The sequence below is a fragment of the Drosophila ficusphila genome, unplaced genomic scaffold, assembly GCF_018152265.1.
Source record: "Drosophila ficusphila isolate 14025-0441.05 unplaced genomic scaffold, ASM1815226v1 contig_791, whole genome shotgun sequence".
NCBI classification, from domain to species: domain Eukaryota; kingdom Metazoa; phylum Arthropoda; class Insecta; order Diptera; family Drosophilidae; genus Drosophila; species Drosophila ficusphila.
In genome coordinates this window covers 22,452,218-22,468,406 of record NW_025064737.1, presented here as the reverse complement: position 1 = coordinate 22,468,406, position 16,189 = coordinate 22,452,218, and the positions used below count along the sequence as shown (strand labels likewise).

Here is a 16,189-nt window from a genome sequence, read left to right as displayed (position 1 = left end):
GCGGTGCGTTTTGCATGCAGCGCCACCTGCGGCTACCTGAAGGCGTAGCCGGGCCTAATTAATAAACAGACGAGGGGGCCCAGTCAGCAGTCGCTCGGAGACCGATCTACCCATCCACCGATCCCCGATCCCCCGATCGCCCTAGTCGAAATCCCCATTCTCGGGGGACTGGGCGTCAACCGTTGGCGTCAGCGTAGGCAGGCATTGTAATTATATACGCGTAATTAATTGCGCCGACAATCGATTTGACATCCGAGATAAAAACTGGCGGCTGCCGTGGAGAATTCGCCTTCATTGGCGAACGCATTTATCACTGCATGATGAACAATAAATGCATAATTAATTTAATTATTTCATTGCTACCCAATAAAACATAACACGATTGCAGTTTAATTGTTAACAAATTATATTCAAATCGTATGGATGGCAAACAGGTGAGGTTCGATGAGTCAAGTGGAATTGCGAAAGCGATATACTGTAGAATAAATATATACATATATGCAAGTGCTTCAAATCAGAACGTTTTATATTTATATTTCTATTTAAATTTCAAAAGTACGATTAAAAATTTAAATTAAATTATATGACCAGTATCATTTGACACTTTGTTTTAATCCCCTCGTTTGATAACTATAATTTATTTTACTGTCAGCGATGAGTGTATCGCATTGCCATCGTGTGAGGAATAACCCAACGCAAAAAAACATTTAAACCAATATTTATTTAACCTACACAGTGCAGAAATTCTAGGAAATTTTCTCTCCTTATCAGCCATAAACTGGCAAATAACATTTTAATTTATTTATTGAGCACACAAGTACTAACAAACACACACATGTACACACTTAGTTAGCACCAACACTTGTTTGCCATTCGTAAATAAATCAAAATAGCTAAATTATTTGACGTGTTGCTCGCTGCTGTGCCGACGGCGTGTTATTTCCATTTGTAATTAAATTAATTGGGTTTTAATTCCAGGCGATAAGAGACAGCAAAAAGCACTGGCAACACAGTGCTATTGACGCTCGGCCAACTGTCAACAACAAATAAAGAAAAAATGTATTCGTTATTGAACCCCGCCTGACACTCGACAAATCGCGCAGGAATAAAAATTATACTGCAAACAATTTGATAATCACTCAATTGCAATCTTAATTCGCTGCTCGACGGCCTAACCTTTGCGTATGTGCTTTAATGGAGAGCGAGTTGCGAGCGATACGTATACGCCATGTGGGCCATCTGAGTTGCCTCAGCAACCGATTGCTGATTAATTAAATATTAATTGCCAGCCGATAAGGATGCTTCGTCGCTTCTCCGCTTGAGTCCAATCCGACACGATCGCGCCAGATGATACAGATCGACTCATAAGAATCCAGAGTTCTCGAAAGTCAAAGATGAGTAACGATGAAATTGTGAAATGTCCATGACAGTGGACTATACTCATTAGATTAATTTTTATTGGGTGTGACGGTGCCAGCGGTATTACACCAATTTCACGCGAATATTAGATGCTTCTTGTTTCGCAACCTACTTATTTTTTCCAAGCATTTTTTCCTCTATCAATTCGCTGCGGATGCTGATTTAGGTTTCTTACGAATCCCATTCCCGATGTGTTATAGTTTTGCAACACCAACGTATTACCACATATGGCAGCCAATCGGTCTTATGCAACCACCCCGTTGAAAATAACACTTTACGTTTTAATCAAAACAAAATTGTTTTCCTGGCATATTACGAGGCTGTAGACAGCATGATTATCAACAATTATGCTACTTTGTAGCTGTAATCTAAGTATTTAGTTATTTCATGAAGTTATTTAATTCATTGAATGTTCGTTTTTAGAAGAACACCATAATAAATAAAAACAAATGGTATTTTTTTTTTGTATAATTATATATTTTTTTCAATGATTTTTGTCTGATTTTTCTTCTGCCCTTTTAGCATGTTTTTGTATTATTTTTTCACATTTTTTATGATTTACGATTAAACAACTACAGAGGATTAACGCTATATGGTATTCATAATATATTATGCATGTATGAACTATATGTATAGGTCTGTGGTATTATCATAAAGTACTTTTAACGGCATAGGTATAGCATTAGATTAGTTTAGTTTAGATGCTTAGAAGTATTTTTTAAATACACGATCGATCCATTAGCTAGACTGACTTACGTTGCAAAATACAATACAATCAAATATGAATTTAGTTAATCTTGTTTTTACGCTTATTGACTTGAGTTGTGCAAATAAATTACGTTCAATCCTTTTGTCAATTGATTAGACGAAACAAACGAACGAAGGTGTTTAATTGATTGGGTTTACATGCTAGATTTATGTACAATTAGGAAACATTTCTCTGCTTGCTTTTGCTCTCGCTATATACAATGTTCGATTGGTTAGATCGGGTGCTTCTTCTTGCTCTCTTATCGTTATTTACAGGGTGTGCATTTGAAACAACATTTGGAAGTATCGTAACGTAAAATGCGCTAACATCACAGCAAAATTTTGGGGGTTTCCGCTCGAGGACCGGCGACAGCGGCTATTTGGTTACCAGGATGATCATGACGGGGACTATGGCTCATGGGGCGTTGGCGGTGCACCACCAACTGGGCCGCCACTTATCCCAGATGCATCAAACTGGGGTGGAAGTACCCGGCCATTGCCCACTGGGCACCCGGCGCTCCTCTTCCCAACGCCGCCATCTTGATCTTCTCGATCTCCGCCTCCTGGAGCCGCTTGGCCTTGGCCCGCCGGTTCTGGAACCAGATCTTCACCTGCGTCTCCGTCAGCCGCAGCGAGGAGGAGAACTCCGCCCGCTCGGCGATGCTCAGGTACTGCTTCTCCCGGAACTTCTTCTCCAGCGAGAGCAGCTGCTGTGTTGTGAAGGGGGTGCGGGGCTTCCTGTTGGGCTTGTGCTTCCGCAGGTTGCACTTGATCCGCGGCGGTTCGTTGGCATCTGGAAAATGGATAGGAAAAGTCTTGATTAGTGAAAGGCTTCATTTGATGTCACTTAAGTTAAGATTTGTGAGATTCCCTGGTAAAAATTCCCTTGAGCGGACAAACTGTCCGCGAATGCAAAACTTTACACTACAGTGCTCAACTAATTTAATATCAAGTTATATAACCTAATCAGCATCCTTTGTTTTATTTTAAGAAAAACAAACAATTTTATAATATTGTTTGTCAACAGCTTTGTTCTTCTGAAGACTCTTTTACTGTACCATTAAGCAGGCGAAACCCAGCGGCCTGCTGAATGAAATCTGCTGTCAACTGTCGCTGTCCTTGGCCTTGTCAGCTTGGCTAAAAGCAGCGGCGGCAACAATATACGGTAATTACTCCTTTAAGTGGCCAATAAATTTGCTGTCTAAACTATTTGTCAGACAAAGCAGCAGCGGCAGCGGCAGCGGCAGCAGTAGCGACGGGAAATGCATTCCCCGAGTGAATCCCCTCCCCAATCGCCAGCCTCCTCCGGATTGCCCCCACCAATACCTCAGTTCGATTCTCTCCACAGCAAAACAATTTTAATTTGGGCATTTTGTTTTGGCAAACAAAGGCACAGAGAAGTAAAAGACGTACAGAAAAAAAAACCAACCAGCAAAAAGAAACGTGCAGGCCTTATAAAGACGGCCGATCCGTGGAAAAGGGGGGTCCAAAGCAGCAGCTGTTGCAAGTTGCAAGTTGCGAGTTGCATGCCGGGAGTGTTGTTAATGAAAGTAATGAGCTTGCCATCGGGGCTGCGCCAAAACCACAAAGATGCAAATGGCATTTTAAAGATGCAGTCAGTCCGGGTCAGATCTTTGGATCCCCCAGCCCCTTAGAGTTCCCCAGTTCCCCATTTTCCTGCGGGGCACGCGTAATTTATTGGGCATTTTGTTTCGAGGCAACCACAGAGGCAGCAGCCGAATCAAAATAAAGACAAATGCAAATGATATGCAGCGCTTTAATTTTACGCATAATTGCACAAATTGAAATTGCCGAGTGACAAACGTGGCCAAGTTGCATGCTTTTGTAATTGCTTTTTATGCTCTGCATATGGCAAACGATGCATGAAAGAACAATACCACAAGGGCAGACCGAGAGGATCCCAGAACCCACATATGTAATCCCTGCACAGAACAAATAAGTTTTTTTGGCACATGAACTAAGGTATCTAGAATACAACTTGGGTATTATAAAATACAAAGCACCATATTCAATAATCTTAAATATCAAATTGTATCCCTTATAGTTCCATGTCGATCAAGCTCAGAAGTCTTATAAACTTCCTGTGTTCACACACTTTTTTATATGTTATGCCTTCGATAAACAAATAAATGTCGCACGGGCTGCCATAAGACAATAAAAATCCAAGTCGCGATGGAATCAAAACTAATAATCAAGCCAGCTTACAGAGGAACTCGAACGGGCTGACTGGCTCATTAAGTAATTAGTGTGACATGTCGGAGTTATGTTAATGCTCCGGCCTTATCGGCCGATATGCATATAATTTCACTTATTTGTGTGGCTGGCTCGGTTTCTGGGCTGCAGACTGCAGGTCGTAAAAGCATTTCGTATGGTCCCTAACAAGGTGAAACGAAATGTGAACACTCCCGATAAAGCCACCAGATGATTCGATTCCAGGTGCCCGACTTTATAATGAAGATGCTGCGCTCGGAAATTTGTTACAGACTCAGCGACGCGGCCTCTATAAATATAAATATATTTTGTTATTTTGTTCGCCTTGTTTTCTTGGCCAGCTTGCATTCCGTGTGAAGTTTTGGTTCTGTTTTGTCTTGTTTGGTATTTTGTTGTCGCTCTTGTTGTATTGACCATAAATTAGTTGCCAAATTAGCATATAAACGAGGCGGCCAAACTTTTACAGCCCTTTTTCGCTTTTGTCACAGGTTGAGGTTTTGGCTTTTACGATATTTCGTTACAATAATATTTATACACAGCATGGCTTTAATATTTATATGAAATTTATGATCTGAGCTTCGAATACTTTAGTTAATTTTCTGTGTTTGTGTTATTTAATTATATATGGTTTTTTAAATAATAACATTTTTCTTTTTCCACTGCTGTGACTTCAATTATTTATACGCTGTATCGCGCTCCAATCTTGCCTTCTTTCCGTTTCAGTTTGCTTTACATTTATTTCAAAATTAATTGCTCATTTGTCGCTAAATTGTTGGAATGGGGTTTCCATTGCAAGTGAGCTGGATTTTCCGCCCCCCGTCCGCTGCCCCGCCCATCGAATGCCTTTGGCCTGTTGCAAAACCTGCGGAAAAACTCAAGATCCAAGGGGGAGCGACAGAGACGCACGTTGAAACCAGAGTGCGAGACTTGTTTTCGCCTTTTTGCTCTTTTATAGGCATTGTTGCTGCTGCTGCGATGTTGCTGCTGCACTGCAATGTTGCTGCTGTGGCTGCTGTTGCTGCTGGGGCAATACGTCGCCAGCATCGCCATTGCCAGCGCAAATACATGCCACAAACGCCAATTGTGACATTTAGCCTATGTTTGTAATGGATTTTCAATTAATTTGAGTTCTCCGGTGTATTGTAGACGAGACATCGTATAAGACCATCGAACAACAACAACAACAGCAAGAGATACAAAGTAAGAAAAAAAAAACAGCAGCTAAATGAGACAGGCAACAAGCAATTGTGAAATTTACGCGTATCGTTTGGAGCAGCAGCAATACCGCACCAAATATCCAAAGCAATCGCTGTATATAGCCGACGGTGACAACGCTCGATTGATTTGCGGTGCAAATTGCTGGCAATTAATTCTTCATTAAAGCGTTTTCGCATAGCACCATCCATCGAGCAGCGTTTTTTCAGTGAAAACCGTTGGGCAACATGGCGATATTGGCGGTATCGGCGGATTGGAGGATTGGCGGATCGGTGGATCGGTGGGTATAGCAACCAAATGGGCAGATCGCTGGCCGGATGGCTAATGCAATTACACGCTTACGGTCAAAACGGCAACCGCTCGGGGGCCTTTGGCTGATTTCATAATGAGGGATTTTAATTAGCACCAAATAGGTATTTACCGGCTAAATGAACGATTAAGCTGCAAATTAAATGCCGAAGGTCCTGGGTGAAGGCGATTGCCTGGACGCGCTAAGCATTTAAATTGTTGGCCCTAACACCGGCTAAACGAGTCAATTAATTAGCCAGGAGCGTGTTAATAACCAGTTGCTTTAGATAAGCTTACACGGGTGGAAAATGTGCCTTTAAGATTTAAGAAGTATAATAAAATGTAGTAACAAACAGAAGATAAAATCTTTAAAGCAAAGATAATTTTTAACATTCTTTTTTAAATTTTAAAAAGTGTACTAATTACTTTATAATGAAATGTATCTGCACATGATTTAATACCAACTGCTTTAATTTTCTTAGTGCACCTGCACTGCCCACTGGCAGCTCTTTGAAAATCTTGTCACATTGCGTGCTGGCCACATATCTATTTGGACTGTTTTGCAATGAAGTTCGCTGCCTCTGGGCAAGATAAGAGTGCTCGGATAGCCCGTGGGTTGGGCCGACTCTTATGACAGGTTCCAAATGCTATTTAATTACTCAGGTGCACAGCAGCAGCAGCAAAAGCAACAGCAACAACAGCAGCAGCAACATCCAACAGCAAGCAGCTCAAATTAGTTGAACTACCAATTGTCTACAAATATTTAGCAAATGTTTTCTCAACCTCATAGTGGCACCCCCTTCCCCAAAAACCCCCCAACACCCCCCGCCTCTTGCCCCAAAGTCAGGCCATCACCATCACCTTCGCTTTGTCTGGCTTGGTAATTTAATGCAAATAAATTTTATTTACCAAAACATACATCAAAATGTCTGCGCCGCCACACGCCCCCTGCTCATCCCCCTCCAGTCTCCCCGCCCCCTCAAAGGCCCCCCTTTTAGCCCACGTCCATGTGTTGCATGTGTGTATTGAGTACAGCTTATGCACGTTAGATGGCGTGCAGAATGCAAATATTATTTTAGCTTTTGACTCTCTCGGCTTGGAGCCTTGCAAATGGTGTTAAAACGCATGCAAACGGCCCCCTTAACCCTCTAAACCCCGCTATCCCGCATTAACCCCCCACCGCCACCTGCTCTTCCTTAACCCTCTTTTTTCGCCAGCAGCCGTCTGTCAACGTTTAAATTGCTGCCGGGCTGTTGAAAATTGCGTGTTTTGGGTGGGCGTTGCTGACATGCCACACCCACCGTTTTGGCCAGGTTTTCTCGCTCTCTCTCTCTTACCAATAAGCTATCCATGTGTGTGTGTGTGTGCGTTATTTGCTTCTATGTATTTATGCAATGACTCCCAAGTTGTTGCTCGTTTGTTCAGCTTGAAAATTAATTTCTATAATGGCTGCCAAGAATTGCAGCTGCAATGCGTGGTGGTTGAACACTAGGGGTTAAGGGGGACGGAAGGGGGTTAAGGGGGCCGGCAAAGGGGCAAAAAATGGGTGGCATGTGCACCATACGTGACTCGACTGCGCTTGCAATTAGTTAAATTATGAAGGCACAAAAGGGAATTCCCCATATTGCAACACGAAAATGTTAATCAAATGGCCGGCGCAAGAATGCAAGGAAAATATGAAAAAAAAGAACAAGGAAATCCATAACCACCTACAGCGAGTGTGAGTGTGTGTGTTCCCCTTAGTCTAATCGGAGGTAGTTTAATTTAATAGGCCATGAAAGAGCCGACAAACGGTAGCCCTGCCAACGAACCGGGAGATATACACAACCTCTATCTGCAGTTGCCGAGGCACTAAGTACCTAACACTTGACATAATGCCGCAAAAGATAGCGGGCCAGGTCAGAAGGCAGAAGGAAGGCCCCTGGAACCTGAAAACGGGGATCATCAGTCCACAAAAGACAGCAACCTGCTGCGCTAATGAGACACGCTGAACACAGGAACCAGAAACTGAAACCGAAACCGAAGGCCGGAGGAAAAAACAGCTGCCAAATGAAACGAAACGAAGTGAAATGAAGTTGTTCGCCTGTATTTTATACACAGGCAGCGGTTGACAGCCAAATGACAAAATAAGCGGCAAATGTTTGGAATAGTTTATTCATCTCGGCCCGTCCGCATGGCCTCTTTATAGAGACGGACAAAAGATAGCTCAAGTGGCTGTCGAAGGCCCAGAAATTGATGGCCCACATCGAGATTGATTTATAAGTATTTTTCAGTTTTTTTTTTCTAATTTAAAATAAATTGATATTTCGATTTCTCTATTTTTCAAAACTGTAATTTGTTCAAAATTATTAACTATTCAGGAAGTATTTTACAAAAGTATGTATTGCTTGCCAAATATTGATTGAATCTAAAATTGGAAGTCCGTAACCCACTTGAAGACCCAAATTCCCCAAGACGACACCCTTTCGTAGCTCTTTTTCTGTATAAAACCCTGAAGCATTATAAAACAATGCCTTGTGCTGGCAAAAAACCAAAAAACACACAAACCGCACAAACAACAAAAACAGTAACAATAGTTGCTCGTCTGCATATAAAAAGCAAATTTACACTTTTTTTTGCACCGACTTTTTGCACCGCCCTTTTTTGAGTGTTGGGCAACTTTAAAAAGCGGAAACGCAAAGTTCGCGATGGCCAAGAAAGGTTCACATGTCAGTCCGGCATCAAAGTGTGACTTAGCGAGTGTTTTTCCAGGCTTTTTCCTTCAGTTTTTGTCCAGGAAATGCAGGCAAAGTGTGAACTGTGCATGCAGATAGAGATCGCCCAGTTGAGTTAACCCGCCAGACTCGCTTCAATTAGTCTGGCCAGTCGGTTAGACAGTCCGGTTTTTATGCGATTATTATTAGATTTTCGGACGATAGAAGGGGGCTGGCTGTCAGACCGGAAAACACCGAAAAACGGCGGTGACCACCGAGTGCAATGAATAATCAGACGCAGCCAATTGAGTCAAATCAAAACCGACGCGACGCGACGCTCCATCCCCATCATCATCATCATCATCATCAAATAATGGGCCCAGCAATCAGGCATATTTCATTGTTTTATTTAAAGCCCCGCTATAATTGCCACGCACTTTGACTACAAACTGCAGTCACGATCGCTCCATCGCATTGATGATGACGACGAGGTGGCCATGATGGAGCACCCGCAGTTCGTCGGGAGGAGAATCACCATCGCCATCGCCATCACCATCACATCAGCATCGACGCCAATTAAGGCGAGGGGCAGCAGTTAATTGAATTAAAATGCGACACAAAATGGTGTAGATAAAGTTGCCACCGAACAGAACAGAACGACGGGGCAGAAACAATGGGGGCGACGTTAAGGGAGCACCAAGCAAATTCCACCATTAAATAAATCGTTTTTGAATACGTATCTCTGGCTGGTGGCAAATGCGATCTTTGTTTTGCGGTTTAATTTACGAAATTCTATTGTTGCTAGGTCAATAAAAACAACTCATGAGTTTAATTTTTTAGAGTACCTAATATATGATTTTTCAAGGTTCAAAACCTTGTAATCTATATATAGATTTATGTATGAATATATTAACAAATTGTAAATAACTCCTATCTTTTTTTCTTTCAAACCCTTTAAAATATCCCTTTTGCAATGCAGTTGAGCACATGTAGCCGATAAGGTTTATAATTTCCTCCTCAAGAAACAAGCTAGCAAAAAACCCTGCTTAACCCGGTTGAAATAACATGTGGCGACACTTACCTCCACCAAATCCTGCTCCCGGAAACATGCCGGGCGGTCCGAAGGGCGGCATTTGCCGGGCTCCCGGCCACGGTACTCCGGCGCCCATTCCCGTCCAGGCAACCGCCGCGGCGGCCAGCGCACTGAAGGGAGTCGGGCGGATGGGCACATGACCGGAGGCCAAAGCCGCCGGCGAAAGTATCGTTGAAGGCATGTGCGAACCCGGCGGAGGACCGTGCGGCGATTCCATTGACTTGCCACTGCCGTCCAGGCCGTCTGGCGTGGAACGCGGCGAGTCGTCCGCGTTCATGTCCTCGATATCCACAATGGAGTCCTCCTCCTCGTCGTGATCGGGGTCGTGGTCCTGCATCATCTCCTCGTCGTACTCCAGCTCCGAGTCCGTGTGGCTGCCCAGCGGCGAGTGTCGCTCGTTCTTGGCGGGCGTGGAGGCCACGTTGCCGGATCCCGGCGCCGATCCCACGGGCGTGGAACTGGGCGTGGAGCTCGTGGAGGCGGGTGGGGAGTTGGCTCGGGCGTCGGCCTGCTGCTGCTGCTGGCGCAACTGGGCGGCCATCGCCTGGTGCTGGGCATGTGCCGCTGCTGCCGCGTGGGCGGCCTGCAGCAAGTGGGCGTGATGCGCCACGGCGGCGGGATGAAAGGCATTGGCGGGAACTTGGCTGGCCGACGACACCGGCGGCGGTGGCGGTGTGCTGCTGGCCTGGGAAATGGGCGACGTGGCCGCCGAACTGGTGAGGTTTTGTGGTGCATCTCCGGCCTGGTTGGGTGGCGTTCTGGGCCTGGTGTCCGCCAGCAGGGAGGCCACGCTAAAGTTGCTCAGTCGGGAGGTGGTCTTGTGCAGGTGATGCGCCGGCGGATGCACTGCGGCCAGCTGGAGGGCCGCTTGTTGCTGCTGCTGCTGTTGCTGTTGCTGCTGCTGTTGCTGCTGGTGTTGCTGGTGCTGCTGCAGCAGATGTTGCTGGTGGGCCAGCAGCAGTGCCGACGGCGAGGTGGGACTGGAAAGCGGATTTAATCCGGCCGGGTGAGCGGGACTCAGGATTTGCGAGTTGGTGTTGCTGGCGGACATGTTGCCGCTGCTCATGTTGCTGCTGCTCGTGATGGTGTTGCCCGCGGGTGTGTTGCTGCTCGGCGGCACCGTGGGGCTGGTCATCGTCTGGCGCAGACCTGTAACTGTCATGCTCGCTGGGCTGAGCTTTAACATAAAGCCTTTTCGATCGATCGTTCGATTAACTCGGGCCTCTTTGAATGCGCTTTGCTCTAATCGATGGTTTATTGTTTCATTGAGACATGGCCCGGTGTTAATTTGTTTTGATTATCTCTTAATTAATGCGCTCGTTCATCACACGCTTTAAAAACACACACACACACTGTCTCGTCGACACACGCGGCGTTATTTTGCTTTGAGAGATATATTTTGCTTTCAGAGAGAGATACACGTCCTCTTGAGATCACGTCTGTTCTGCGAATGAACCAAAGTGGTTATTTCGGATGCACCGCTGCCTCAGCCGCACACAGATACTCACGCACACCACGCTCCGAATATTGGTGGTGGAAAACCGGCTGCGGAAAGAGTGGCTCTCTTTCACTCCCATGGAGTAACCCCTATACCACGACACCATTTTTATTGGCTTCGAGACGTGCGCTCTCTCTCTTTTTTTTCAGTGTTAGTCTCGTATTTCTCCTCTTTTCTGGCTTTGCACCGCCTTCTTTTCACTCAGTGTGGTGAGTTTCGGTTCACTCTTTTAGAGGGGGATAGAATATCCAACCCCCAAACTGTTGCCATCTCGCTTGCACGCCTAATTATTATTGAATAATTCAATCTTCAAAGCGTTTTTCCACTTTTTTTTCGAGCTGCTGCGCGTATTAGCATTTTATAACAAGCAGCGGCGGCAAACGCTTGTCCATTTCCACTTTGGTTTTTCGACTTTTCTTTCGCTTTCTGCTTTTCCCTCTGCCATCTCTTTTCATCATGACTTCATTTGGCCAAATTGGCGTGATTTTTGAGCTATATACGAATATGATTGGGGGGTTTTTGGGAATTTAATTGGTACTCCAACATGTCCTTTGCGAGTGCAGACAATATAATAAATAATAAACCCATTATTATCTGGCTTCAAACATCGTCAAGCGACTGGCTGAGCGTCCTTATCGCAAAGCTGCAATCTCGGTCAGGAAATTATGTTTTTTCTTCCTTTCTGCTCCTTTTTGGGTGCCCACCTCAAAAGATAAGCCATAAAAATCGGATCGGGGCACATAAATCGAGCATCCCTGGAACCCAGGCATATCAATCACATACACATAAATGTGAAATATGCAGGATTTTATAGAATTTTGACATCCCCAAAAAGAGCTACGGAATGAACTGCATGAAAGAAACGAAAACCCTTCCTCCTTCCCACTGTATTTATAATTTTTGCTCTACAAATTAAACTCATTTTAAGGATTATTATGTGAAATTGTTGGCTTGAAACTTTTGCCAGCCATTGTTCAGCTGCTCCTTTGTTTTCCGCTGCTCCAAGGACCAAGTTGGGGGGTTGGGGAGGTGGACTGTGTGGGTGGGTGGGGTTTTCCTGGGCTTTTCGGGCGGCAAGTTGGTGAAAGGATTTTAATGGCAATTGCCAGTGGGGGAAATAAAGAGCTCAATTAGAACAGTTGACGAATGGCTGTGTGGTTGCCTTAATTAGTTGCAAAGCGATTTTGTATGAGGCCTGTTTTGGGTACTCAAATATATAATATGATTTCTTTCTTTCTTTCTTTAATTTCTTTCAATTAAATTTTTCTAATGAGCATTATTCCATCTCACTAATTACCACTTAAAAATCTTGAAATGATAATAAAATTCATGGGTTAATACTCCTTAACATTTCCCATAATTTTTTTAAAATATTACCTAAAAAAAGCCTTCAGCAATAAACCCATTTATAATCTTCACACATTTCCCAGCTATTCAATTAACACTTGATATAGCTCTTACCACTTTTCCAACGCCCCTTCACATTGCTTCCACTGATTAAAAATGTTCCTACTTCCCAAAGTTGAGCACTTCATTATAAGGCCCAACAATTCCGCTTTCTTTTCAATTAAACATTTCGAAATGGCTGCAAAATGTGATGGGATGCCCCTCTGCTCATTAATATCATTGTCTTCATTTAATTTTCTAGACTTTGTGCCGTTGGCATAAACAATTATAGCCAATTACAAATATTAATTTCTCAGGCCAAGCACGTCGAGCGTTTCTTTTATTTTCCTCTACTTAACCAGCATCATTATTCATTGCGCTTTGAAATACGCAAATGAGAGCCGAAAAAAAGAAATACAAAAACGTGGCGCAAATTAATTTTTCAATAAACATCATAAGCGAGTCCCAGCCCGTTCCACTCCCCCTTTTTTGTCCACCAAGCTAAGATGAAACGAAACCGGCAAAGCAGCAGCAAGTCGGCCAATACAAAAGCACTAACAAAAGTCCACGCTTCGGCCAAGTTGGTCAATTGATAAATGGCCGCCGATTTGGTTGCGTGCAGTGTTGGCAACTATAGTTTACAAAAAGATAGCTATGTATATCACATTAAATAAATGTTTACTTTTAAAGAAATGTTTATTTTAATATTTTCTGGTTTTATATGATAATATATCCCCAAAACCTTATTTAAAACTTATCTCTCATAATAAGTTTTTAAGTTTTAAGTTTCGAACAAAGTTTTTTAAAGTTTAAGCCCAGCTAGAATTAGCTATTTAAAGGCCAGCTGGATACCACTAAGTGCGTGGATCGAAAAGAGTAAGTTATTTCTCTCCCGTTCCCGACTCCCCTGAACGTATGTAAATGTTTTGATGGTTTTTCATAATTTTTCAAATTTATTTTTCCCGCCGTCCGATTCGAGTTTGATTTTAGAAGCTGTGTCTGAGAAGAGGGAATGAGGAGGGGTTAGTTAGCCATGATTGAGTGGGTGTGTATGTGGGCGTTGAATATTTATGTGGGTTGCCGCTTTGGCTTCGTGTGCTTTTTTGTCGGCAATTAAATGAGAATTTTGTGTTTTATTGTGCAATTAATTCAGAATTGAATTGCATAATTGTTTGTATCCGAGAGTGAGCAATTACCCAGTCTGCAAATTGATTATTATTCCAGTTGGAAATGAGAACAGCGAGAAGAACTACTAGATATAAGTGATATAAATATTTTATATCTATTTTTATTTAAATTCAATTTTTGTGTTGTTTCTTAAATGCGCTTTAACTTATTTTTATTACATGCTCATAAGGCTTTTCATATAATAAATTTTAATGAGTTCCAAACTCACAGTCATCCTCCTCCAAATATAATTAGCAACTCGGCGAAGTTAAGCCCATCCCCCCAGTTTGAAAGGACCCCCAAATGACGCTAATTTCATAGCGACCCGGCAACCAGTCCGCCCAACAGAGGGCGTCGCTGTGCCAGGACAACCAGCCAAGCGGCGCATAATCAAAATTTCATTATCCTTGCGATGCGTTAAATCGCTTAAACAGGCCGAAAAAGCGATGCCACCCACCCCGTGGATAATAAATACAACAAACACGTCGCTCCAGAAACAACCTTCTCGACCAAACAGTTGACATGTTGACAGTTCGGAAATTTCCGAAGGACGCACAGGACGAGGCTGTTGCGAAACTCTGCTCAATAAACGTTATTTCAGGACGAGAGGAGAATGGTGAAAAATGGGGATTTTCGGGATGCTTTTCGAGGGGTTGTTTGGCGAGTAAATAAACCATCCCCTTGCTAAACCCTGCGGTTGTCAGTCAGTCATTTAGTCACAGCGGCTGTTGTGGCAATTGCGGCTGCCTCACACAGATACACACTCATACATCGATAGTCTCACACACACTCACACACACTCCGCTAAACGGTGGGGTGTTGATGATGGCGCACAACGCTCGTTTATTGAATTACATCCGCATGGCTGAGCATTTAACGAGCTCTCGGGTGTCGTTTTGCTGATGGCGTAAATGTTTGGCAAACAAGAAGCAAATAAATAAAGTTCTGATTTGGCACTGATTGCCTTCAGTGGGTGGGTGGTTCAGTGGTTCGGAGATTCAGTTCGATCGCGGGGTGGCTGATTGACAGCGCAGTTTCTCTCTATTTCAGCTGATTTTTTATTTTACTCACTTTGCTTATGGGAAAAAATTGCAGAGCCAAAAATAATAAAGCGGAGTTTAAGTCACTTGCAAGATAAATTTTGTTGTTCTCTTCTTTATTCAATCAATTCTTAAATCTAAAAAAGCCTGATATAAAAAACTTAATAAAATCAACAACCTTATTAATGCAATTAATTTTTTTTTTTTTAATGTTCTTAAAATTCTTTAAATATCACTGTAGATACATAATATGTTAAAATTAGCTTGATTCATTAAAGTTAAAATTTATACGTGTATGTAAATTGAAAGCCTTTATCGCATTTTTTCTCTGTGCAAATCAACAAAAAAGCTGCTCGTGTGTCGCAAGCTCGTTTATGATTATTATTTTTTGCTGCCATTTTTATTAATTCATTTTGTATTTACTCTATTTATTCAACTCGGTGTGCGGTGTGCAACGCTTTATTCTCACCCCAGACAGGTTCTTATCTTCATTGCCGGCATTATGTGAGATAAGCGCAGGACGACGACAACGACGTTGGCAAACAACAGGGAAAATTCCACCCAACTCGGAATTATCCACCCACCCTCTGCGCCAAAACGGGTGCCCCATAAAAATGTAAATCAAATAAATTTACCTAATATCAAATTTCCCCTTCAGCTGGCAAGCTAACAAGGCAGCAGCCTTCCGGCTTCCCCCTTTCCCTTTCCCTTTCTCTGCTCCCCGAGCATTTTTCCTGGTGGCAGGACTTTACACCCTCTTGTCAGTCCTCCCATATTTTCTCCCTTTTCCTCACAGGCCAGCAGCATCATCATCATCATTCACGCTCATCCTTTATCCGCTCGTTTAACAATCGTTTAATAATTTAGCCTGGTAAATAACACTAGCACTAACACTCCAATCCCGACCAGGCCTTCTGGCTTGGGATGGAGCTGTGTTGGCTTTCTGGGCTGTGCGTTTTCCTTGGAAAGAGTACAGTGGAAAGGGTATGAATTTATATAAATTGAAAAATAAAATACAGATACCAATTCTAAATTTTTAGATAACATATTCAAGAATATTATTTTTATAAAATTTGTTGCATATATAATGTAAACTGTTTGATTTGTATATCCCTCTAATTAAATAGAATTTTATTTGTAAATAACTTCCCTTTGCTTTTAAAATTGTTCTATTTCCGCCGAATTCTTTGGAGGCAAGCACTTGTAATCCTCTTAAAATAAATTTCAAAATAAATGCCAGTTTACTTTATTGATTTTCAGCATCCTGGTATGCCCATGGTGTCCTCGCTCTCCGTGTGCGCCTTATCCTTTGCAGCATATTAGCTACTATCATGCGCCAAACCGCAACCCCCCGAAAACCGCCCACTCCCCGAACATTTTCCACCCGAAAGGCAAACCAAATACCCACTGA

At 43.1% G+C, this 16,189-nt stretch overlaps 1 protein-coding gene across 1 annotated transcript; it reads right to left on the bottom strand.

The window, feature by feature from the left end:
- Positions 1-1,902: 1,902 nt before the first annotated feature.
- Positions 1,903-11,131, bottom strand: LOC108088529 (muscle segmentation homeobox). Its single transcript, XM_017186372.1, has 2 exons — positions 9,676-11,131; positions 1,903-2,959 (listed from the first exon to the last, which is right to left on the bottom strand). The coding sequence occupies exons 1-2, from the start codon at positions 10,871-10,873 to the stop codon at positions 2,622-2,624; spliced, it is 1,536 nt and encodes a 511-aa protein (XP_017041861.1). The 5' UTR covers positions 10,874-11,131; the 3' UTR covers positions 1,903-2,621.
- Positions 11,132-16,189: the final 5,058 nt, after the last annotated feature.

Excerpts from the sequence above, each read along its gene's own strand:
- LOC108088529 (XM_017186372.1), bottom strand. The coding sequence starts at position 10,873 with ATGTTAAAGCTCAGCCCAGCGAGCATGACAGTTACAGGTCTGCGCCAG. Across the intron at positions 2,960-9,675 it reads GGGAGCAGGATTTGGTGGAG|ATGCCAACGAACCGCCGCGG; the intron begins GTAAGTGTCGCC and ends TCCATTTTCCAG.